General features: G+C 45.5%; 1 protein-coding gene across 5 annotated transcripts in view; it reads left to right on the top strand.

The window, feature by feature from the left end:
* EP300 (EP300 lysine acetyltransferase) overlaps window positions 1-24,723 on the top strand; it is a 136,589-nt gene that overhangs the window by 75,090 nt on the left and 36,776 nt on the right. For 4 of the 5 annotated variants that reach the window (XM_075009764.1, XM_075009780.1, XM_075009796.1 and 1 more), the window contains exons 10-16: window positions 1,268-1,442; window positions 5,881-5,958; window positions 13,172-13,281; window positions 13,747-13,905; window positions 14,285-14,731; window positions 15,297-15,491; window positions 16,264-16,420. In XM_075009764.1, the coding sequence (XP_074865865.1) occupies window positions 1,268-1,442; window positions 5,881-5,958; window positions 13,172-13,281; window positions 13,747-13,905; window positions 14,285-14,731; window positions 15,297-15,491; window positions 16,264-16,420 (1,321 nt within the window). The remainder of the gene's footprint in view (window positions 1-1,267; window positions 1,443-5,880; window positions 5,959-13,171; window positions 13,282-13,746; window positions 13,906-14,284; window positions 14,732-15,296; window positions 15,492-16,263; window positions 16,421-24,723) is intronic. The other variant, XM_075009771.1, reaches the window with a different exon arrangement.

A 24,723-nucleotide genomic window follows, 5' to 3' on the forward strand; every position in this document is an offset into this window, starting at 1 on the left:
GTAGGTTCTCGTATTTACGGAGTCGGTGCTGAAACACTGTCACAGTGTACGACGATAATGAAGTGATGTTTGAGAGTGGGAATGGAGGCCTTGATATGATAAGTTGGGTCCCAAACATGAATAAGAGCACAGATATTTTTGAAGGTGATGCTGGCATATGCAAGGGCAACAGCAAGCACCAAGCTCTGCCTAGTTTTAAGTTTTACCTCTTTTTTGCTGGTGACACATGTTTATGGGCTGACAGCTTTTTATCCTAATGTGCCATGTTTAAGGTTTCTCATTTTCTCCCAAATACAGTATAAAACCAGGGCTCATCCTTTACTGTGGTATGTCAAATGAATGCACAATATGGGTAAAGTAAATCTCCATTTTAGTCAGTCTGCAGTTGCAGGAAATACTGTGAGGCATATGTTTGCTCATTCTTATGGGACAGGGGTTTGCAACCAAAATAGTGAGAAGAGCCATTTTTTCAAATTCCATTACAAAATCAATACTTCAAGAGCTACAGTGCATATGAATATGAGTGTCCTTAATAAATATATAAAAAATAACCTCCAAAATGTACTCTCTTGTCACCCTATTTTAAGAACAGCTTACAATTATTTGTACTCAGTTAGAAAGTTATCCCATCTCCAGGTTTTACTGGCCTAAACCCCCAAATCTGCCCCCCATCTCCAAGCTGTACCCCCGATCTCTCAAACCCACCCCCTATCCCTAGCTTTAACCCCTTTGAGCCCCAAACCTGCCCTCACATCCTCAGGATTTAGCTGTCTCAGTCAATGAGTTCTGTGCGCTGCCGCTGCTCCCCACCTGCTGCCTTCTCTGTGCAGCTCCAGCAGGGGCAGGCTCGGCTGCCCCTCCCCCAGTTCTCCTGCAAGCTAACATCCCGCACGTGGGGTGGCTCCCTGCTCTTCTGCCTTCCTCCCACCTTCCCGCACCGCCAGTGCAGGTGACTGCTCAGTGGCTCTGGAGGCTGCTGCTGCTTAAACCAAAAACTAAATTCTGTTATAACAGTGAACATTGTTTAAGTGGTGGCAGCCTCCAGAGCTGCAACTGGAGTCAGTGGCAGCAGTGCTTGGAGCCACAAGTTGCTCCTTAAAGAGCTGTGGGTGCTGATCCCTCCTATGGGAGAAGTATGTCACAGCATACTAATGTGCAGGGGAGACAAGGAAGTGGTGTTTTTCCCAGCCCTACACATGGTCCTCAGTGTTTTAACCTGTAATCTTTATTTAATTGTGTTTCCTCTATTCTCTTTATACCCCAACAGGCAGAGTACTACCACCTGCTGGCTGAGAAGATATATAAGATCCAAAAGGAATTAGAGGAAAAGCGAAGGACTAGACTTCAAAAGCAGAACATGATACCAAATGCACCAGGCATGCCTCCAACTCCTATGAATCAAGGGCCCAATATGGGGCAGCCACAGCCAGGCATGTCTCAAAGTAAGAACAGTTCGGTTAGTTAATAAAAGGGAATAAGTTGTGTAGGAAAATATAGTAGAGTGCCAGACTGGGCGTCTTTCTCCCCCATCTTACTGCTAATCTTGTAAAATTGCAGTTGCCTATTTCTAGGCGAACTGAAGTGTCTCACTATGTACTAGTATTTGGTACAGCGGTGAGAACATTTTCCTGGTACTGCCTCTTCACTGTGGGAGATTTTGCAAGAACTACTTGCAAAATCTTTAACTCATGTTCAGCTGGTAGAGAAAATGGTGTTTGACAAGATAAGGCAAAATTTCCCATGGCATCTTGTGCACTGGTTGAAGTTGCTACTCTTGTCTATGGATATCGAACACTTGTTTTGAAGAGTGTAAGCAGAGCTGTCCTGCATTGTGTGTCTATATATATTAAAAAAAAAAATTTCCACCCAAGTGACAGAATGTCATCCCATCAGTCTGTTGCCCAGGGGGAGAAGGCAGGGAGAGAAGAGAGGGCCAGGCTGGCTCCACGGCACTCCAACACCCCCCCACCCCACCCACTCTCGGAAAAGAGGGGTGTAAGGGAGCATACTGAAAAAGGGGTACATCTCCCTGGTGTCCTAAAAGTGGCAAAACTTGGATTCGGAAAGATCAGTCAAGTGAATTCCACAACTGAGCCTACTTTTGAGAACAACTGTGCACAGTGTGAATGAAGAATTCAGCTCTGGGGAATGAGGTCAACAGTAGCTTGGTTACTGGCAGTTTTTTTAGTGGCCATGGAAAGGGATAGCCTGCAGCTGACACGTTTTTAGAAGATATGGCAAAGGTGGTAACTGGAAAGAAAAGGACATAAGTTAATCTCTTGAACATTCAGAAGTGAAAAACATTTTTGCCTGGAAATGGATCTAGAATTAGAAATCCCAATAAGATCAACAAAATTTCATGCCCCTGACAGATGGACAAGCATACCCAGTTGTGCAGGTGGTCAAAATCTCATTGTATTTCTCAGAATGCTTTTCCCTTACTATAATCACTTCCTTGCTCTTCAAATGAGAGAAGTCAGGGCAAACTATGGCCCACAGCCGAGGGAAACTCTCAGGCAAGCTCCCAGCCTTTCGCATTCCCAGGCTGCTCAAATCATCCAGCTACTGGGGCCATGAATCTCTAGCCATGATGTGCCCCTTGCAAGGGTAGGGGGGTGGGGTAAAGACTTTGCACACTGCCCCAGTCTCTAGCACAATTTCTGCAGCTCCCATTGGCTGGAAGCTGGCCAAATAGGAGCTGTGAGGATTGTGGTCTTGGCAAGGGCAGCGTGCAGACACACCCCCTCCACCCCCCAAGAGTGTGCAGCACGGAGAGGCACGTAGTTCTGTTAGCTTGATGCTTGGAACAGCCTGGGGTTGCGTGAGGCAGGGACTCTTCTTGAAGGTCCTGTCGGGCTGCTGGTTGGGAAGCGCTTAGGTAAGCACCTTCTGGCCAGTGCCTCCTTCTGATGCTCCTACTGCCTCCTGTACCCCAGATCCCTTCCCTAGTCACCACCCAAACTAGGGATGTAAAATCCCATTTAATTAGTTAACTGGTTAAATGTTAAGTTTATTCGGTTAACTGATTAAACTGAGGGAGTGCAGGGTGGCAGGGCTGCCCCAGCTATTTCTGCTTAACCATAATTGGAAAGCCTCATCCATTTAGGGTGAGGCTTTCTAGTTAACTGTTAACATCCCTAACCCAAACCCTCCCCACCCTCTCTGCTGCCACTGCCCCCCGCCCCAGGTTCACAACGCCCTCACAGACTCTGCTTCCCCTTCTACACCCCTCCCACAGGCCAAAATCCTCTCCTGCACCAAAACAGTCTCCCTGACCCTGCAATGATCAGCACTACCTCCTTCACCCAAACTCCCTCTCAGATACCACACCCTCTCTTGCACTGCAGTCTGCTCCCAGATCTCCCTTTTGCACCCAACCTCTGTCACAAATGCCACACCTCTTCCATAGGAAAGCACGGCCTGACCAGTTAGGAAGATCTCAATATCCCTCCCCCTCCCCCTCCATCAAAAAATATTGCCCACCCTGCCTGGCAGTAATGGACTTTCAATGAAGTTTTCTTTGGCCAGGTGCTGGCATACCAGAGAAATAATATAGTTGAGTCTTGGGGGTAAGGGGGGCGGGCAGGGAGAAGAACTAGATATTAGCATGCTGATATTTCTAAAGTCTTCAGTATCACTCCTGAAGTCCCTCAGACATTGCAAATAAATGGGGTGACAAGACCAAACTCTGCAGGACTGCTTGGATATTGAAGGGTTTAATGCAGCATTTCCCAAACTCAGTTCTGTGGAGCACTGGTATTCCACACCATGTGAATAGGTGTTCTGGGGGGTGGGGGGGAAAGGATACTAGAGATGTTTTTCTTTCCAAAATATTAAATTATGTGTGGATCAAAAGTACTAAGGTATTTGATTAGATTGTAAGTATATTAATATTCATAAGGCATTCATGACAGTATAGTTATTATGCGACTCGTGCTGAAACAGTCAATTTGGATTGTTTCGGCAAGAGCTGCATTCAGAGAAATCACATGATGCTGCACGTGATGGGAGGATCCAACTCTCCAGCATCATTCCTAATATTAAGCAGGTTTGTGATCAAAAAACACAAACTCTTCCCATTTAAAAAAAAAAACAAAAAACTGTTAAATGTTACTTATTTTCCAGTAGTTTTCTGTAAAAATACATTTATAAAAACAAAACAAAGTATTTTTCAATACTTTGTTTTGTGTTTCTTTTTCATAAAAATATTTTTAAGCTCTAAGGAAGGATGGTCCTTTTTTAAACAATATTGCCCTTTCTATTTTTGTACAAAAAAAGACACTAACCAGCCTTCCTTTTTAGTTGTTATATTGATGTTTTGTTCTGGGTTTGCACTTAATTTTAATTTACATTTAATTATTGGGTTGCTAACCATCCTTTTATCAGAAGGACATTAGTTGTTCATTCAGATGATTTTCTCTTGTTGTTTTTTGTCCTTTTTAAAATAAGACATCTAAAAACTAACTCTCTCTTAAATCGACTTTAAAGCATTACATGTAACAGTTTTTCAGTATGAAACCCTCCACTCCTCGCCCCCTCAACTAGCATGTGTATGCTCTGTCAATATATTCCAAGCCCAAAAGTGTTCCGTGGCCAAAGTAGTTTGGGAAACACTGGTTTAATGTCTTCAAATCTGTCATCAATTGCAGTTTACTTCACCTGGGTAAAGCTGAGCAACAACTTAAGGCTTGGGCTTGGACTCCTGGGTAGAGTGGGGGATGGGCGGGCAGAAAGTTAAGTTTTCAATCATTCCTAGTTAGTATTCTCATGTTACACTTACGTTATTATCCCCCTGCTCCTTGCCAATCCAACAAAAAAAAATCTGCTCATGGCCAAGGAATGTTAGACAGCAGTTATAGAAATGTCAGTGGTGATGATCAGTATGATAGAATAGACTGGGAGGAGGGACAGAGACCATCATGTGTTCTAGTCTTCTTTCCCCGTCCCAGTAGGTCTCAGTCTTCTGTTTCATTAAGTAAAACGCTTTTACAGTAATAGTTAAATGACAGATTACTTCTGTTAAAACATACTTGTACTTTAAGATTAATATTGTGTTGTGCAAGATGCTGGACTGGCTGCTCTGGAGTCTGAAGTCCTCTCAGTACAATGAGAGCTCTACAAAGTTATTTCACAGAGCTATGTCCCTCGCTCATTAAGGCCATTGTCCTGCCAGGCTGCCCACCTTCTAAAAACTGAGGATTTTTTCTCTTGTGCTCATTCAGTTTTAGCTTTTGAAGCACATAACATTAAAATATTCAGTTCTATTCTTATGCAGGCTGCTAAGCACCCATCATATTTTAATGAATTTTGCTCAGTACATGGGGGTTAGACGTAATTAGTGGCATACGGGTAAAAAGCTGCATGTTTTTCTCAATCCCCTGAATCATCCATTCACCTCAAAGTATCCTTCTACACTTGGGTTATTTTAAAAGTGTTTATAAGAGGGTGCATTTGGATAAAATTTGTAAACTTGATTTCAGTATATTAGATGCTGGTCTTTCCAAGGTCATACTCTAATTGAATTGGTTTGTCTGCTGTTTAACCTCTACAGAGCAGTGTTAACACTGCTTAATAATGCACGAGATGTTTTAAACCTCTGTCATTTAGTCATTGTAACTCCTTGACATGCTGCAAATCAGTCCTCAGCTTCATGAAGTTCAGTCATCTTAAACTATTTTTGGTTAGGAAATAGCACGTGGTTCTATTTACAAGAAGACTTTTTCTATCTTTGTTCCATTGTCATCTTTTAGGGCCTAACATTTGGTTTGTGTTTGGAGTTAATTTGAACATTTCCCAATAAAGTAATTTTTGTAAGAGAAGTTTGAGAGGATGGACTTTAGTCTTAATTCCCTAACCTCTGTTGCTCAAACTCTTTTTCAGATGGTCCCCTTCCTGACCCAGCCATGATTCGTGCCAGTGTGCCAAATCAGATGATGAGTCGCATGCAGACACAGCCAGGTAAGTGTCCAGAGAAATGAAATCTGTTTAATTACAAATGAACATAGAACAAATTTTGGATTCTGCATTTCCCAATGGTCATATGATGTCAAGCAGTCTTTATTGGAGTCTAATGAGATACAGTTTTCTCTGCTCTTCCTTACCACTTGTTTAAAATCACTTTCCTTGTGGAAGAGAGACCTGTCTGTTTTGGATTTCAGCTCTTAAATTGTAAAGGCTATATTTGAAAGTGTGAACTGGAAGAATGGTTTTGTTGGTTTTAGGAGAGGATTTTCCAGATTCTAAAATTAGGGTGTATAGGCTCTTATAAATCAACATTTTAAAATATTAGTAAAATTGACACAATTCACACTTGAATGCAGGGACATTGATATACAAGTCTTTCAGAAAAGCTTAGTTCTTCGAATGATTGTTCATGTGTTTTCCAATGTGGGTGTGTGCACTCATGCCCAATTGTCAGAATACTATTCCCCTCTGCAAGAGATGCAGCAAGGACTGTCACTCTCGTGTGGGTCTTTATAGTCACAACAGACGCTGTAAATGAAGTCCTCAATTGAAACTTTAAAGGGCGCGATCCATAGTCTATGCAGACTGAAGGATGCCTACTACTACTATTCCCACAGTCCAGGGGTCTGCAACCAAAATAGTGAGAAGAGCCATTTTTTCAAATTCAATTACAAAATCAATACATCAAGAGCCATAATGTGTGTGAGTATGAGAAGATCCTTAATAAATAAAGTTAAACTGTAATTTGTCACCCCTAGTTTAAGAAGAGTGCACACACCATGATTTGTACCAGTTGCAAGGTTGTTACCCCCATCTTCAGGCTTTATGCCCCCCCCAATCCCAGGCTTAATCCCTGTCAGTGCCAAATTGCTCTCCTGTACCCATCTCCAGGTTGAACCCACCTCAGCTGACCTTGCCCACCTACTGCTCTCCATGTGCTCTGGGTCCTCTCCATCATCTCTCCCTCCACTCTGGGTCACCCCCAAACTTCTCAGGCCAGAAAGTGCCTGCGGCTTTCCCAGCTGCCCCCACCCAACGGCACCGGCGCTGGACTCAATGGGTCCCGGGGCCAGGTGGGGAACTGAGCTTGCGCTGCTGGATGCAGCTTCAGGCTCTGGCAGCTGCTGCAGAGCAAGGAGGAGCTGGGGGGCCTCGCGCTGCTTAGAAGATGGCGCTGGCCCTGCAGAGAGGGAAGCTGTGTATGCAGGAGGCCTCCCCCGTTTTCTCCTTACTGCAGCTGAGAAGCTCTGGCAGGGGCAGGCATACCTGCGTGGCTCCGGCAGGGGCAGGTGTGGCCACCCCTCCCATTCTCACTTCCCCCACATGTAGTATGGGTGGCTCCCTGCGTGGCCCCCGCTGAGATAATGGAAGTAAATTGAATTGGTTTCATGCTGGCGGTTAAACCAATTCAGTTTAGTCCCATTATTTCAGTGGGGGCAGTGCAGGGAGTCGCGAGAGGAGTAGTCAGTAGCAGCAACCAGAGTTAAGTCGCTCCTTAAAGAGCTGCAGGTTGCCAACCCCTGTCCTAGGTGGTAGCTGTTGGGTCAGTGCGGAGCCCCCTGGAGTGGTACCAGTATAGTGCCCGGCATAGGCCCTGCCTGAGCAGCCCTCTTGTTCTGTTGGTTGCTGGAACTAGTGAAGAGGAGTTCCAGCAATCTTCTTAGTTAGCTGGTAGCAGTTAGAGCTCTTCTGTAAATAGTTCTAATTCAGTGTTAATAGTTTAAATAGTTTTAAATAGTTAATGTTTAATAGTTCTACTGGCAGTAGTTAGCGTTGTTCTTCAGGCACAAAGTAGAGATGTCGTTGCCCCTCCTCTAGAGGCCCTGGTGTCAGGGCACACCAAGGTTGCCAGACTTCACAGTCTGACTCTGGGAAGTGCATGCCGAAAAGTGACCCACATTCAGCCTGCTTGAAGAGTATCACTTAGAAAAATTAGATGTCTGCAAGTCACCAGGGCCTGATGAAATGCATCCTAGAATACTCAAGGAGCTGATGGAGGAGGTATCTGAGCCTTTATCTATCATCTTTGGAAAATCATGGGAGACAGGAGAGATTCCAGAAGACTGGAAAAGGGCAAATATAGTGCCCATCTATAAAAAGGGGAACAAGAATAACCCAGGAAACTACAGGCCAGTCAGCTTAACTTCTGTGCCAGGAAAGATAATGGAGCAGGTAATTAAAGAAATCATCTGCAAGCACTTGGAAGGTGGCAAGGCGATAGGGAACAGCCAGCATGAATTTGTAAAGAACAAATCATGTCAAACCAATGTGATAGCTTTCTTTGATAGGATAATGAGCCTTGTGGATAGGGGAGAAGTGGTAGATGTGGTATACCTAGACTTCAGTAAAGCATTTGATACAGTCTCACATGATATTCTTCTTTTAAAAAAACAAACAAACCAACCCTAGGCAAATACGATTTAGATGAGACTGCGATAAGGTGGGTGCATAACTGCCTGGATAACCGTACTCACAGTAGTTCTAAATGGTTCTCAATCCTGCTGGAAAAGTGTAACAAGTGGGGTCCTGCAGGGGTCTGTTCAATATCTTCATTAACAATTTAGGTATTGGCATAGAAAGTACACTTATTATGTTTGCAGATGATACCAAGCTGGGAGGGGTTGCGACTACTTTGGAGGATAGGGTCATAATTCAAAATGATCTGGATAAAGTGGAGAAATGGTCTGAGGTAAACAGGATGAAGTTTAATAAGGACAAATGCAAAGTGCTCCACTTGGGAAGGAACAATCAGTTTCACGCATACAGAATGGGGAGAGACTGTCTAGGAATGAGTACAGCAGAAAGGGATCTAGGGGTTATAGTGGACCACAGGCTAAATATGAGTCAACAATGTGATGCTGTTGCAAAAAAAGCAAACATGATTCTGGGATGCATTAACAGGTGTGTTGTGAGCAAGACAGGAGAAGTCATTCTTCTGCTCTATTCTGTGCTGGTTTGGCCTTATTGTGTCCAGTTCTGGGCACTGCAGTTCAAGAAAGATGTAGAGAAATTAGACAGGGTCCAGAAAAGAGGGACAAGAATGACTAAAGGTGTAGACAATGTGACCTATGAAGAAAGGCTGAAAGAATTGGGCTTGTTTATTTTGGAAAAGATAATATTGAGGGGCGACATGATAGCGGTTTTCAGGTATCTAAAAGGGTGTCATAAGGAAGAGGGAGAAAACTTGTTCTTTTTGGCCTCTGAGGATAGAACAAGAGGCAATGGACTCAAACTGCAGCAAGGGCGGTTTAGGTTGGACATAAGGAAAAAGTTCTTAACTGTCAGGGTGGTCAAACAGTGGAATAAATTGCAAAGGGAGGTTGTGGACTCTCCATCGCTGGAGATATTTAAGAACAGGTTAGATGGATGTCTGTCAGGGATAGTTTAGACACTACTTGGTCCTGCCATTAGGGTAGGGGCCTGGACTTGATGGCCTCTCAATGGTTGGACCGTCCTGGACTCCATTGCTGGTTTTGACATCGGGAGGGCCCCCCGGTACCGTGTTGGGCAACATCAATGGAAAGCTCCTCTGTGGGATGGCTTGTTGAAATAGCTGTTTCCCATGGAACTGTCCTCATTGGCACCACCTGTCAACTCTGCAACAATCCCCTTGGTGCTGTTACTGTCCTTGGCTCTGGTTTTATGCCTTTTCGTTTGGTGCCATCTGCCATGCTGGCACCTTTGGGACTTGGTGGGTTCACGTTGATGTCTTCGGCGCCGGCTGCTCCCCTTGCATTGTGGGGCTCGGCACTGCCCACTGTGGGCTCAGTGTCACTCAGGCAGGCGTTGAAACTGTTTCCCTTGGGCCAGAGGGCAGATGCACTGGACCTTGCAGGAGCCATGGATGTGGGCCGTCTGATGCAGGTGGATGCGTCCTCCATCCTCTTCCCTGGATGAAACACTCACAGGATCTTCTGCCCTCCTGGTTCTGGGCTTGGAGAAGGAGGTGAAGGCTGAAGCTGACCCAATGACAGATATTTTGTCCTCACTGAGTTCCAATAGAGCGGCTCTGCCTCTCATTAAGACTCTTGCCCAGACGGCCAAGACCATGTGGCAGACCTCTATGTCAGCCCGGCCAATGGCGAGGAAGAATGTCTCCTCTACGGGCCAGGAACACCTCTTCAACCACCACCTCCACCCGACTCCCTGGTCACAGATGTGGCCAACCACAGGGAGAGGCGGGAGGTTCAGGGGCCTTTGCCCAGAAACAGAGGTGAAACATTTGGACCTGTATGGTAGGAAAGCTTTTTATTCAGCCAGGGGGCTACCGCAGTGCTATCTAATCAGCAAGCCCTCAGATACTCATACAGTATAGCTTCCTCCCTCTCTCAGTGAAGAGGTGATCCCCGCGCTCCATGCCAAACCCACATGTGTGGCATTAGTGGAGGAGATCAAGCTGACTTCATGTGTGGCTTTTCTGCTGATGTGGTAATAAGGGTCATGGCATCAGGTGTGGCCATGAGAAGGTGCATGGCTCCAGGTCTCTGGCCTCCCCTATGAAGTGCAACAGACCATTCAGGATTTGCCCTTCAAGGAGTTGCCCCCCCCCCTTTTTTTTGGAGAAAACTGATAAGAGGCTATATAGCCTTAAAGACTCCAGGGTTACCTTGAGGTCAGTGTACCCTGTGTCACAGCACAGGTATTTCCCTCCTAGCCTTCCTGCTAGGCAATTCCCCCAGCAGCCTAGGGATTAAAATAGGTGCTTCTGTCAATATTCTGAGTTTGGGGCTATCCCCAGGTGGACCTGTTTGCTGCACACCTCAGTTCAAATTGCCAAACGTTCTGTTCTTACTGGCACCAGGGTCCTGGGTGGTTGCATTCTGCGTCTCTTGGACAGACCCTCTGCTGAATGCGTTCCCTCAAATTCCCCTCATCCACAAGGTCTTCATCAAAATTCAGGCAGGTCAGGCCTCAGTAATCTTGTTGCTTGCAGCATGGGCCAAGCAGCACTGGTACTCAGTTCTGTTGAACCTGTCGGTATGCAATCCAGTAACATAACTGGACCTGTTGAGTCAGCATGCCAACTTCTGGTACTTTTCTCTCACAACATGGCAGCGTCATGGTTGAGTGCCATGGAATTTTCTTGCTCAAACCGAGTAAGAGAGGTCCTTTTAAATAGTAGAAAACTTTCCATGAGAGCCACTTGTCAAAGTGGAAGATGTTTGTGATTTGGGCCCCAGAAGGGATTATCTCCCTTGCAGGCCATCGTCCCCTCAATACTGAATTGTTTGTGGTACCTAAGCCAGTCAGGGCTGTCCCTGTCCTCTATTGAGGTACACCTGGCAGCTATTTCCTCCTTTCATCACAGTCCAAGCCTTTCGTTGGTGTTTTCAGACCCTCTGGTCAGGGGATTCACCAAGGGCTTGCAGTGGGTTGGGCCACCAGTGTGGGGCCACTTAACCTCCTGGGACCTCAGTTTGGTTTTAGCCAAGCTTATGAGGCCCCCTTTCAAACTCCTTGCCTCCTGCTCCCTGCTGTTTGAGTTAACAAAAGCTTTTGGTGGCCATTGCTTCGGCCAGCAGGGTCTTGAGGTTGAGGGCCTGCTAAGCGGACCCAATCTGTACATCGTTCCACAAGGACAAGGTTAGACTGACACCCCATGTGGTTTTCATGCTGAAGGTGGTCTGTTCTTTCTGTGTCAATCAGGATATTTTATTACCTGGTTTTTTTTGCTCTAAGCCTCATGCTACCCCAAGGGAGCATGCAGTTGCAGATTTAAAAGTAGCAGTCCAACAACAAAAAAGCTTCAAAAATAAACTCCAAAGAGAGACCTCAGAGCTGCAATTCATTTGCAAGTTTGACTCCATCAACCAAGGATTGAACAGAGACTGGGACTGGATGGGCCATTGCAAAAGCAGTTTCTCTGCTCTTGACGTTCACACCTCCACATTAACTACTGATAATGGGCCACATCCTCCCTGACTGAACTGACTTGAATTCTCATCTCTTGATGTTCACAGCTACCCATGAACTGCTGGTAATGGGCCACATCTTGTGCCTAAACAGACCTTGTCAACTGTGGCCTTCCCCTTGACTGAGACACCCTCTTTATACCCTCTGAAACCTCCCACTTGTGCATCTGACAAAGCAGGTCTTTGCCCACGAAAGCTTATGCTCCACATTATCTGTTAGTCTGTAAGGTACCATAGGACTTCTTGTTACTTTTACTTCGGCAGGACCAAGCTGTTCAGAAAGTTGCAGGAGCTCTTTGTGGTTGTAGCTGACAGGAAGAAGGGCCTCCAAGTTTCGTTCCAGAGGATTTCCTCCTGGATAGTGAGTGGCCTGTATTAAGGAATGCTACAAGGTAGCAGGGGCTCCCCCTCCTCCTAGCAGGGCTCACTTTGCAAGGGTGCAGGCCTCCTCTGCAGCGTGCCTATCCTATGTCCCTATTTCAGAAACCTGTAGGGCGGCCACCTGGTCTTCCAATCACACATTTTCAGCCCATTATGTGATTACACAACATGCTAGGGAGGGCGCTGCAGTGTGCAGAGCTGTGTTAGTCATTCTGGGGCTAGGATGCCACCTCCTGACATCAGCTTGCATTCATCTGCATTGGAATGTACATGAACGATGTCTTGAAGAGGGGACAGTTACTTGCATAACTGCTGCTGTTCAAGATGCAGTGTTCATGATCATTCCAAAACCCTCCCACCTTTTCCCCAATGTTGGCGGAGCGGGGGGTGGCAGGCTTGGGGGGTGCCTATTATTGGGTGATATATGGGTGCCACTTCAGGGGGTGCCCCACTGACGCAATGGCTGCTGGCTAGGGGGAGAAAATTTTTGGCAACTAGGCATGCTCACACTTATATTGGACTGGACATGAATAATGCATCTTGAACACCAGTTATGGAGGTAAGGAACTGTCCTTTTGTGTCATGAAGGAATGTGAAGGTGTTTGGGCTGACATGGTAAACTTGATTTCAGCCTCTGCCAAGCAACTGGTTCTATAAGAACAATACCCTTTCTAGTCAAGGTGTGCTCAAAAACAGCTTGGCCCAGAATCTTTTTACTAGTTTTATGTGCATTTCTTTCAAAAGGTTTGAAATAGTTTAGTTAGAGCCTGAAGTACAGTATGTAGCATATTCAGTCGTGTGTTGGCAGAAATAAAGTTGGGAGCAGAGACAGTTAGGTCCTGTTAAAACAGTGAATGATGTCCAAATGAAAACTGAAACTTTTGTGTTAAAATTTTTTGGGGGTAAACATGCAGCTATGAACCAGTTTGGCCAAGTGAACATGCAACTGTCATCAATGGGTCCTCGGCAAACTCCTCCTCTTCAGCACCATGGACAGCTAAGCCAGGCTGGGGCCATGAACCAGGTCAGGATGTTTTTCAGTCCATTATGTTTAACTCTTCAGTTTTAATGTTCGTGTTTTACTGTGGTTATCCAAACTGTCGTTTTTGTTTTTCCCTTTGTGTCTTCACCGAGTAGCCAACCTTTACAAATCTGTGTGGCAACTGCTGAATTTGGCTCAGATGTAAGATTGAATGTGCAGTAACATGCTTGAAACAGTGGAATTTATCAAAAACTGTATCAAAACCTTGAGGTGCAGTCTGTCTGAATTCCTGAACTCCCTGTCATAAATTTAAATTAAGAGGTAACTGTAAAAGTGTCCTCCTGCTTGGGACCAGAGTATTAGCATATTGTCATGCTACTTCACTTGAGTGGCTGTCAGATGTCAGTCATTCTGCTGTGCAGTGAATGTTACTTTGTATAATTTTATGTTTAAGCGTGTGGGTGGGTGTATACCTATACACTGAAATAAGCCTTTCCTCCTTTGCAGCAGATGGGATTTGCTTCACGTATGCAGCAGCCTGGGGTTGGCCAGCCTTCCAATCAAAGTCAGTTTCTACAACAGAACCAGTTTCCTGCTTCCTCTCCAGGAATGAACACGACAAACATGCCTATGACCCAGCCTGGCAGTCAGACGCCAGTGTCTCAAGTAGGTTCTTCACTTAAGGGAGCAGTTTCACGGACAGACTCTGTGAGCTGGTTTTATTATTTTTCAGTTGGGTAGTTGGAGGAATACAGAATATTCTTTAATGCTTTAAATTAACTGGTTGATTGCATTTAAATTTTTCCTTGGAGTTGTAGGAAACCTAAATGCTGCAGCACTGTGCATGTAAACAAAAATGTCAAATTGAAAATCCTGTTGCACTCACTAAACTAAACGGAATGCATAAAGTCAGTTTTGCTAGTCATACTTTTAAAACTGATAGGCCTTAGTACCTCAGGTAAAAAGTGTCCACTTGAAGGTAATCCTTTCCCTCCTCGCACTTGTTGTCTCAAGTCACTGTATATAACTACTTGTTTTCCCACAGGCACAAATGACCAGCTCTTCCTGTCCTGTGAATTCTCCTGCAGTGGCTCCAGGTTCTCAAGGGAGCCATATTCACTGCCCACCTCTTCCACAGACTACCTTGCACCGAAACTCTCCTTCTCCAGTACCTAGTCGTACCCCAACACCTCACCACACTCCCCCTGGTCTGGGATCCCAGCAGCCGCAGGCAACACCAGCAGCTGCCACCACTGTTCCCAATGTCCCCACCCCTACGACAATGCCACCTGGACCACAGTCACAAACTATGCACCCCCCACAGAGGCAGACTCCAACACCTCCACAGGCACAGCTGCCTCCACAAGTCCAACCTCCAGTTCCAGTCACCCCTTCGGCAGATCAACAGCAGCAGCCCCTGTCACAACAGAGCACGACTGCATCTGTGCCCACCCCAACAGCAACACTGCAGCCTCAACACCCCACAACACCTGTAAGAAAATATTTTTATTTCTATGCTTTCCCCAGGGATACTCAGATGTGAGACTTTCAGACAGGATCTTTGTTTACTTGTCCTATGTCCAAGACGATGGTGAACCATCTGTTTAAGAGACATCTGAACCAATGTGTGTGCATTTTGTCTGAAGACCCAGGACCAGTAAACTGGACACTGGAATATGTGATGCTTCCATGCTGAAAGGGTTGTAGAGAATTTTTAATGCACATTTAGAAACCTACTGAGAAATAAAGTAGATGGCTCTCAGTGCACTTATTTTCTTGCATGTGTAGGGGTGGGATTTTACTGTAGGCATCTTAAATTGTGAAAATGTTAAGCTGTCCAAAGTAGATTTTAGTAGCACGTTTCTTCAAACCAGAGTTGAGCAGCAGGCAGGCTTTTTTAAAACTGGGGGAATAATGAGGTGCAGTTAAACTTGAGGAAACATGACAGCCAATAATAAAAAAAAAAAAAAAACCAAAAAAAAACAAACTTCTTAATGAAGTAGACTTGGCTGCGTGATTGCTTGGCTGATTTTTAGTACCTGTGGGTTTTTCTGCAGCTTTCACAGCCGGCTGTAAACATCGATGGGCAGGTATCAAACCCACCGTCTACTAGCAGCACAGAAGTGAATTCTCAGCAGACTATTCCTGAACAGCAGCAGCAGCAGCCGCTCTTGCAGGAAGTGAAAATAGATATTAAAATGGAAGAAGAGGGGCCAGAACAAACAGAGCTCCAGATGGAGGAGAAACCAGAGGTAAGAGGGTAGCTAATTTTTTTTTCTGGTAAGAACTGGTTTAGCAATGTTCGAACTTGGATGGGAGTTGGAGGGGAAATGAGTGCTATTATTCAGAAGAAGGTGTTTCCTCTAGGGCTCTATGTAAGATAGATTCAGATCTTAGCTTCTACCGTTATTTTAGACACTATCTTAGACCAGTTTGTGAGCAGCGATAAAGAACGGTGCTTAAAATGGTGGCTGTAAATACTGAGGTCCTCAATTTTGCTAACCCTGTGGGAAATGAGCATGTGCCTGCAACTTATTTTTCTGTAAGAATGTTCCCATAGTGTAAGTAGTCACTGTAGGAATAAGTCCCTAGAATAGTGACTTATGTGGCTGTAGATTGTATCTTTTGGTTGAAAAACTGAGGTCCTGATGGCTTTTCAGTAAAGGAACTTGTGGTCTTCACTGTTTTGTCTTGTTGAAATAGAAACTGTAGAATCCTGGCATTAAAAGCCAAAAAGAAGACTGAACCACAGTGATCCTGGAGGTGGGAGTGTGCGGAGGTCAGGCTTCAATATTTAATGTTAAATTAATTACCTATAGAACTATTTGAATCTTGGCAAAGGGACCTCATGGGGAGGAGGAATGAAGAATGGACTTGGGTGAGAGCCAGAATGACTGAGGAAGGGTCGTTTTTTCCCATAGAAAGAAATAGCAGTCAAGCTGGAGCTAAGCACAATATTACATCCTCAAAAGGAGCAAGGAGCTTATATTGAATTAAGTGAAGGACCTCTGATCTGCTTTTCAGATTAAAGTGGAACCAGTGGTGAAGGAATGTATAACAGAACCAATGGAGCAAGAAGAGAAGAAACCAGAAGTGAAGCCAGAAATGAAGGATGAGGAAGAAAGACCCAATACTCCAGCTACTCAGACTTCTCCAGTAGCAGGACAGTCTAAGAGGAAAAGTAAGCAAGAAACTTGTGGCATTGGGATACAACTCTCTGGGGGATTGAGCTATCTAGGCAGAAGTTGAACATTTTTCAGTGAGCTCTTCTTTACATAGCTCTTGGACATAAGAATTAATATTTTAGTAATATAAAAGTTATTCTAGTAACGGATGTTCTCAAAAATTGAGTGAATCAGCTCTTAGACCCTGATTGGAGGCCCTTTCCTGTTAATGAACTTCTGTAGGAAATTATGTCCTATAATTCAGGAAACCCCTCTTCTCCAAGTGATTGTGCACATGTTGTACAATCCCTTGCAGGTGCATGCACCCTGTGCACTGAAGTGGGAAACTTTTGCCAGCTGGCCACTGTTGTCTTCATGCTGGGAGCTGAGGGCATAAGAGGAATGGCCACCATTTCCCTCTTTTGGTGCCTGTGGTAAGAGTTGGCACTCTGTCATTGTTCAATTTGATTATCCAGCTTCTGGAAGAAGACTTCTGTGACACAATTATAGTGATAGATTGTAGGCTTAGTGTAGCTTCTGAAGTCCTTTCGTTAGCAGATTTAATAGGTAAAAAGAACACCAGGATTCGGATAAACAGAGCCATGGTCACTGTTATGGAGAGTCACAAAAGCTGCCTAATTTGCCAAGGAAGAGGGGGTGGGCATGTGAGGGACAAGTCTTACTGGTGCCTCTTTTCCACCATGGAGGAAGAAACAGGCATTTCTTAAAGTCCGTTTTATGGAAGAGGCAATGCAGTCCTTTAAACTGTGGTTCTGCTGGGGCCAATGAGACCAAGATCATTAGTTATCTAGAGCAGGGATGCGCAAAGTGAGGAGTATGCCCCCTTTGAGGGGGATGAAATTTTCAAAGGTGGGTGCAGCATGCTTGGCTGTGTGGTCTTAGGCTCATCCATTTCATTAAAAACGTTGAAATATGTTACTGTTTTTAAGTTTGTGTATTCACATCTATTTACTGATGAATAGTTTTTACATTTTACTTACTTTCTTACACATTCGAAAAGAGTTTTTTCCCATATAAACATAAGTGAAATCTCAGTTTGCATGACATTAGACAGGTTAGGGGGGCCCTATTAATTGCAGGGGCAAAAAGTGGGACCCCATAAAATGTTTGCTCTCCCCTGACCTAGACCACCCTCATCCTCAGCATTTGAGTCCTATACAATGGGTAGTAAGAACAGGACATTTGCTTCTAATTTTGATGCAGCCAACACTTGCAAACTTTGCATGCAAAAGGACGTTTAGTATCTTCCCCTACTGGACTCTCCTTTACTATGTTGCCCATCTCTAATAGTCTGAGCTGACACTTTTATTCCTGACATTATGGTTTCATCATGTACATTGGCTTCTTGGCCCTTGGTGACAGCATCAGTCTATCCTTTTACCTTCCTCTTCTGCTTTTGTCGCAGTTGGATACATGCTCCATAGTATCTTTAGGACATGATCTGGATTTTGATGGTGCTTAGATGCTCTCAGATGTCAATTGGAGCAATTCTATTCACCGAAAGGAGTCATATCTCCAGACTTTGATCACTGTAGACCCCTGTCTTCACCATGGAGGTTCAAGTCATGCTCTTAGAGGTGCTTGAATCAAGGGGCAAGATCAACATTCTTATAAATTGGCCCCCAGTATGGTGTGTACCACAATGTGTGATTCAAATGTTGGAATGGAACACACCCACCCATCTTTACTGGACTGATCCAAAAGAATCTAGACCCCTGTCTAAAAGGAGGTTGCTTCCTCCCCTTCTGGAGACTTCTAGGGAAAATTCTTCTACAAACCCTCAGGCCCCTTCTTTGTTGGAGTCAGCAGAGGAAGAAGCAAGGGAGGAGATGCCTGGATGACATCTCCCTCATGTTTGGTCTTCCTGGATGAAGCCACCATCACAGAATTGATGTTATACTGCAGTAATAAAGAAAAACTTACATCTCAAACATATTACACTCCATTCTGTTAGCTTAAATATCAAGAGATCTCTTAAAAAAAGGTCTGAGTCACCAGGATTTTGTCAGTTTTCAGTGTCCATGTAGCCCCTTCTCACAAAACCCACTTTGGGCTTCAAAGCCAGTTTTAACTGCTTGATCAAGGACAACATACCAACTACTATAATTTCCCACGAATTGGAAAGCCCTTAGTTTTCTTTTGTAGTTTTTGGAAAGAGATTGCAGCATACAAATGGACGTTCAAAACAGCAAAGGAAAGGAATCCCATCATTCAGTTCAATTCCTTTCCCTCCCCAGTCCACCTTTCCCATTCCTCCATCAGAGAGTTATTTTCCAACTTGGGAGACATGGAGCAGGTTTCTTACTAACACAGAACGAAAAGATACTTTTGCCATTACTTCCCAGTTTGTACAAAGATGGTCTTTGATCCATTCTAGACTTCAATAACAAACAACCCCCCCCCCCCCCGCCGAAACAAACAGAAAATCAACTTGTTTCAGTTACTTTTTCTTCAAAGATTGGTGTGCTGCCCTCAGTTTATAGGCTTTTTACTATCATGTGACAATGTATCCCGCCTACTAAAATTAACTTTGGTTTATAGCAGGCAGCAAGAGCTACCAATACATGATGCTTGCCTTTGGGTTATCGTCGGCCCCAAAGGTGTTTAAGTACATGATGATGGTGGTAGCAGCCCACTTACACTGCCTAGGTATACAAATGTTTCTTTACTGGGACAGTTGGCTAATTCAAGGACAATCAGGTATCCATATCTAAAACAGCATTTTCGTAATCAGACATTGGTTCTTACATCTAGACTTAAAACTAAATGTAGAGAAAAATGGAATTATGACAACACAGTGAATAACCTTCATAGGAGCAATCTTCTGTGCACCATGATTTACCTCTTCACTTACCTCTCAGTCCATATGGTCTGTCCAACACTCTCAAAGCTAACCAAAGGACAGTAGAGTACTTGTCTGCTATTCCTGGGTTACATGGCCTTTTGCACATATGTGACTCTGTATGGCAGACTTCCTCTCAGATGTCTGCAGACCTGGTTCCACTTGGTATGTCAGCCAAGCAGACATTCACTGAACATGTTCATTCACACCTGCGTGAGTGATTTAGTCCCTAGATTGGTGGTTGACCCATCAGAACATCTGTGAAGGGATTCCCTTTTTGATACCAGAGCCAGTTATGACTCATGCAGTAGGCACATCTACCAGGGGTGCGTGGCTGGATGTGAGAGGATGGGGGAGGGATCTCAGCCGCCTGTCGGCTCAAGTACTTAAGTTGCCTCATGAGGGTTTGCTTATAAATGTGCTAGTGCTTCAAGCTGTTTGCGAGGCCTGCGAGATGTTTAAGTGAACCATTTGATTCTTAGTGGACAACCCCATTGCTGTATTTTATCTGAAGAAGCTGAGAGGTGCAGTTCTGTCAGCTATGCCAGGAAGCAATCCATTTGTGGAATATTTATATGAAGAAGGTCTTGCTAAAAATACTTCCCCTTTCCAGGGGTGAGGAGCATTCTCATGAATTTCCTCAGCAGGGAGTTTATAGACCAGCACAGTGGTCAGTAAAAATAGATTCTGCTCTAGGTCTTCAAGCCATGGAGATACTCAGAATTGGATCTCATTCAGATTGGCTGCAAAAACAAATGCAGGAGATTGTGCTCCAGATCAGGCTGAAGAATGCATTTTCATGACAGATGCCTGCCTTCTTTCCTGGGCAAGCTGTCTGCTATAAACATTTCCTCCAGTTCTTCCTCATTCTGAGGATAATTAGGAAGCTAAAAAGAGACAAGGCAACCTCAATTCTTGTAGCATTGGCTTAATTAGTTGTCTTGTTTGGTCAGCCATAACTTCGTCACTGGTAGAGGAACTCTTCTCTCAAAACCAGGACAACTCGTCCTATCGTCTCGGGGTTTCTGTATTTTTAAGAGGTTTTGTTAAAGTGTACCTGGCTATGTCTGATCTCTTATCTTTGTGGGATCTGAATCTAGTATTGTCTTGCTTAATGGTAGTCCCTGACAATGTTACTTCTTTCTGCTGCTCTCAAAGATGTCTTCGTAACAAATTTTGTGTTTTATGAGCATTTGAGCGTCAGCACTTCTGGCTGATGTGTCTTTCACAGTTTCCCACAAAGATGGTTTCACTTAGGCGGCATTCTAAATTTATGCCAAATGTAGTATAGGTATTCCATCTTAATTGGCTCGTTTGCCTCCCAGCATTCTTCCTAAATAGAGCATAGTACAGATAAATTATGTCCATAGATATCCAAGGAGCTGAAGGCCTCTACTTGGAACTGCAGAGGTGAAAGGAGCACATGAGGTTGCCACTCCCCGGAACAAGAGTTCCATGTTGGCAGCTTCTCCGCTGTGACTCCATTACATGCGGCCTCACTAGTTGCTCTCGCTTCTCACGCTAGTGCGTTCATTTGGCCCTCACATTCACTCCAGTAGGAGACCCAGACCGCTACATGGAAGAGACTCCCTGTCTCGTAGTTGTATGCCACATGCATGCATCAGCACCATCAGGGACAGCTGTCCAGTGAGTCTGGTGCCTATCCTAGTGGATAGGGCTGGGATTGGTATAGCCAAACCAGAGGAGCTGCCAGTGTGGGGTGTTGGGTCCTGGGAGGGGCAGCACAGCATGTTGCTCCTATTGCTGCTGTGGTTTCCAGCCTGCAGCTCCATGAATACAGATTTTGTGTCCATAGAGCACCTCACCCATGACTATAAATTTGTATCTACATGGTACTCTAACCCTCTTTCTGAAGGTGAAGGACAAACTTCATTCCTTGTGTGTTTGCAGTGCTTTGGCATTTTACCAGGTTTTTACATAGTCTTGCAGATTGTAGTCTGTATGTGAAAGAATCAAAGGACAGCTAGTTACTGCTCAGTAGGTTGTTAGATTTTTGGACTGCAGATTTTGCTGTGTGCTTTGTGATGTTACTTGTATCTATTCGAGTTAAGTGTGCGCATGCTGCATGCACGAACTGTCAAAGTTTTACCCTAGCTGTTATCCATCAGGTCAGAAGTGGCTACTCCTGGACTGGGGCTGGTGTGGAGCCCTATGTATGACCCTGCCACCCTGACCATCCCTCAGTTCCTTCTTACCGCTCATACAGGCTGTTGGAACTGTGGCTCCCTGTTTGCTATGCCACAACTCCCTGGCTCTTTTTTGAGTCAGTAGTTGTAAATAGTTCTTTAGCGTAGCCATTGTTTCTAGTTAATATCGGGCGGTCAGCAGGTGAAGGTTTGTTCCTTCTCTTCCCGTCCCGCCCCTCTGGGGTTTGGGACATGAAGATGTCCCAGGGCTTTAAGCAGTACAGCTCCTGCTTGAAGTCCCTGCCAACCAGTGACCCCCCCGACAACTCCCGTCTCTGTTGTTTGGGTGAAGCTCATGAAATAGGTAAGTACCATATCTGCAGGGGTTTGAGCCCTGGACTTGTAAGGAACTTAACTTCTGGTTCAGTCAGCACGTCAACCACTGCGCAGGGCTCTGCACCCCTTCAGTGCACAATGTTCAGTCCTCTACTCTGGGCCTAACACTGAAAAAGGACTCTTCTCTGCACTGGCATTCCCTGGAGACTTAAGTGAGCGACTTTCACTATATAGTGTGTGCTGTCTGAAAAATAAACTCTCTGGCATAGAGTATGCAGTGGATGCATAGGAAAAACCATTGAAGGTGTGAAATTTTCATTCTGCCACCATTGCTGGAGGAGCGAGTATTTCTGAACAGTTGACCACTTAAATTTTTAAAACCAAATTTATTTGAAAGAAGCCCTGTTACAATTACTCTGTTATCCATTTCTTCAACTTGTTAATCAGGACCCACCCCTTCCAAAATGGTGACAAATTACAGTTAAGCTGCACTGTATAGTGCCTTGTGACTAAAGGCACCCAGCACTATGTAGTGCATCCTGCCCAGGCACAAATCACTATATAGCCAGCCTTGCCTGGGTAGTTTTCACTATAGAGTTTGTCACGCCTGTTTAGGGAGAATCCTAAAGTTAGGCAGCAGGGACTCAAGCCGTAAAACACAGGCAAAAGAGAAACCACGGAGAAAAATATAACACACAAAGAAATGACTGTTCACACTCCATCATTTTCATTTATTTCTTGGTCTCCATATCAGTCTCACTCAACTTGTCAATTTCGTTGGCGCTCCACTAACAGCTCTGGCAGGGTCTGTTCCTCCATGTCCGTCCTGGCTAGCCTTGCCTGTCTCCTTTCAGAGGGGTTTCAGTCATGTCCATCTGCTCCTTCCTGGTGAATTCTGGCTTGCACAGGGATTTGGGTGCTCCCCAGTGGCCTCCATTCCAGTGGCAGTTCTGGATACCCTGGGGCATACCACCAGGCACAGGGCACTATGCCTCCTGTTCATCCTCACTCTGACGGCATGTCTGGCTTCAAAGGCTACCATCAGCTTCCCCCCTCCAGACTCCTGCCCTTCCACTCTTCCAGAGTAACCCTCCATACACCACCTGATTAGCCAGGTGCTTCAGTGCACCCCCTTTGGCCTTGAGCTCCTCTTTGGGTGAGACAGTGGCAGGTTCCTTTGTCTCACGGTCTCTGCCCACAGACTTTTGAGCACTCCAGGACCTCCTTCATTGGGTGGCTACAAGCTTCAGCCTCCCCATGGAGGTGGTCACTGAGTAAAATGCCCCACTTTTGACATCCTTGCCTCAGGGGGACCATTGCATGTGGCTATCAGCAGCCTCCATTCCTCCTTCTGCCCAAGAGGTGGAGGGCAAATATTTTGTTCTGGTCAAAGGATTTGAATACCTTTACACCCATTCCCTGTCCTACTCCTTGGTAGATGCTGTCAACGAAAAGGAGCATCAAGGTCAACAGCCTCCGGCTCTGAAATCCAAGGGTGCTAAGCTCCTAGACCTATTAGAGAGAGAGGTGCATTCCCTGGGAGGGGGTGGGGCAGCTGTTCAGGGTGACAAAACCAGCTGGTTATTCTGAGCTGTTACAACGGACTTGTGGGCTTCTGCCCTCTGATGTCTTCCATGACATGTCTGACACCGTCCAGAGTGTGCTTATTGGTGTTCCATTTCACACACACCCTCCCACAACTTACCAGGCCTGTGGTCATATATGTGTCTGCTTTGGGCTGGGGTCCTGCCTGCAGTGTCTTACTACTCAGGTGATGTGATCAATGGAGGAGTTATTTCTCCACATCAGTGTGTGAGAATTTTGGGCCATTCTGTTTCTTCCTGGGCCTCCACTCTTGCTCCTTAGCAGATGCGTTCCTCGTGTGCTAAGCCTGTCCCCCAGCATTCCCCCTTGTGTACGAGGTGGTCCTCAAGGTTCTCAGGGACCCAGTGGACATTATCTTGATAGCTTCAGCTTGGGCTCATGAGCATTGGTAGCCCATGCTGATGGAGCTCTCAGTGCTTCTGCCTGTTTGGCTTCCCCTGCTTCTGGACTTCAGCACAGAATTAGGGTTGCCTCTGCCGCTCAGACCTTCGCTTCCTTCACCTGATGGCATGGTTGCTTCATGGTTGAACTCTGTCGAGCAGGCATGCTTGGAGTAAGTGCGGCAGGTCCTCCCCAGCCACTGCAAGCTGTGTACGTGGTGCTTGTATCTGGCCAAGTGAACATGCTGCTCCTGCTGGTGTCCTCAGCAAGACCTCATACCTGTGTCTACCTCTGTCCTGTGGGTGCTGGACTACCTTGTTTCCCTGAAGCAGCAAGGCTTTGCTGCTTCTCTCAAGGTACACCTGTTGACCATCTTGGCCTTCCATCCTGGGAAGGTCAGGTGATCTGGTTTTGGGGTCCTTCTCAAGGGCATGGGTTGCTTCCATCTGCTATTCTGCTGGCTGGTTCTCACCTGGGACCTGGTGCTCTGGATGCTTATGGTCCACTTTGAACCTTTGGTCACATGTTCCCTTCTCTACCTCTCCTGGAAGGTGGCCTTCCTGGTTGCCATCACTTGTGCCAGAAGGAGGTATGAGTGCCTGACCCTTGTATGTGGTGTTTTATAAGGACAAGGTGCATTTCTACCCTGACCCAGCTTTCCTACCGAAAGTGATCTTGGGCATCTGTACAGGCCAGAACCTTTTCTTTCCTGTTTTCTATCTCAAAACTCTCAGCTCCCAGCCGGAGCAGCAGCTGAACTGTGTGTGAGAGGGGGGTGCTTGCGTTCTTCATTGAATGAACCAAGCCCTCACAGCTCTTTGTGGCCATCGCTGATCAAATGAAGGGGCTTCTGGTTTCATCGCAGCACCTCTCTTCTTGGATCACATCCTATATATGGACGTGCTGTAATCTCTAAGGTTACCCTGTTGCCTGTTACGGTGCACTCTGCACAAGCTAAGGCCTCCTCAACTGCATTCCTGGCTCATCT

Source organism: Carettochelys insculpta, chromosome 1 (assembly GCF_033958435.1).
Source record: "Carettochelys insculpta isolate YL-2023 chromosome 1, ASM3395843v1, whole genome shotgun sequence".
In the NCBI taxonomy this organism is placed as follows: Eukaryota; Metazoa; Chordata; order Testudines; family Carettochelyidae; genus Carettochelys; species Carettochelys insculpta.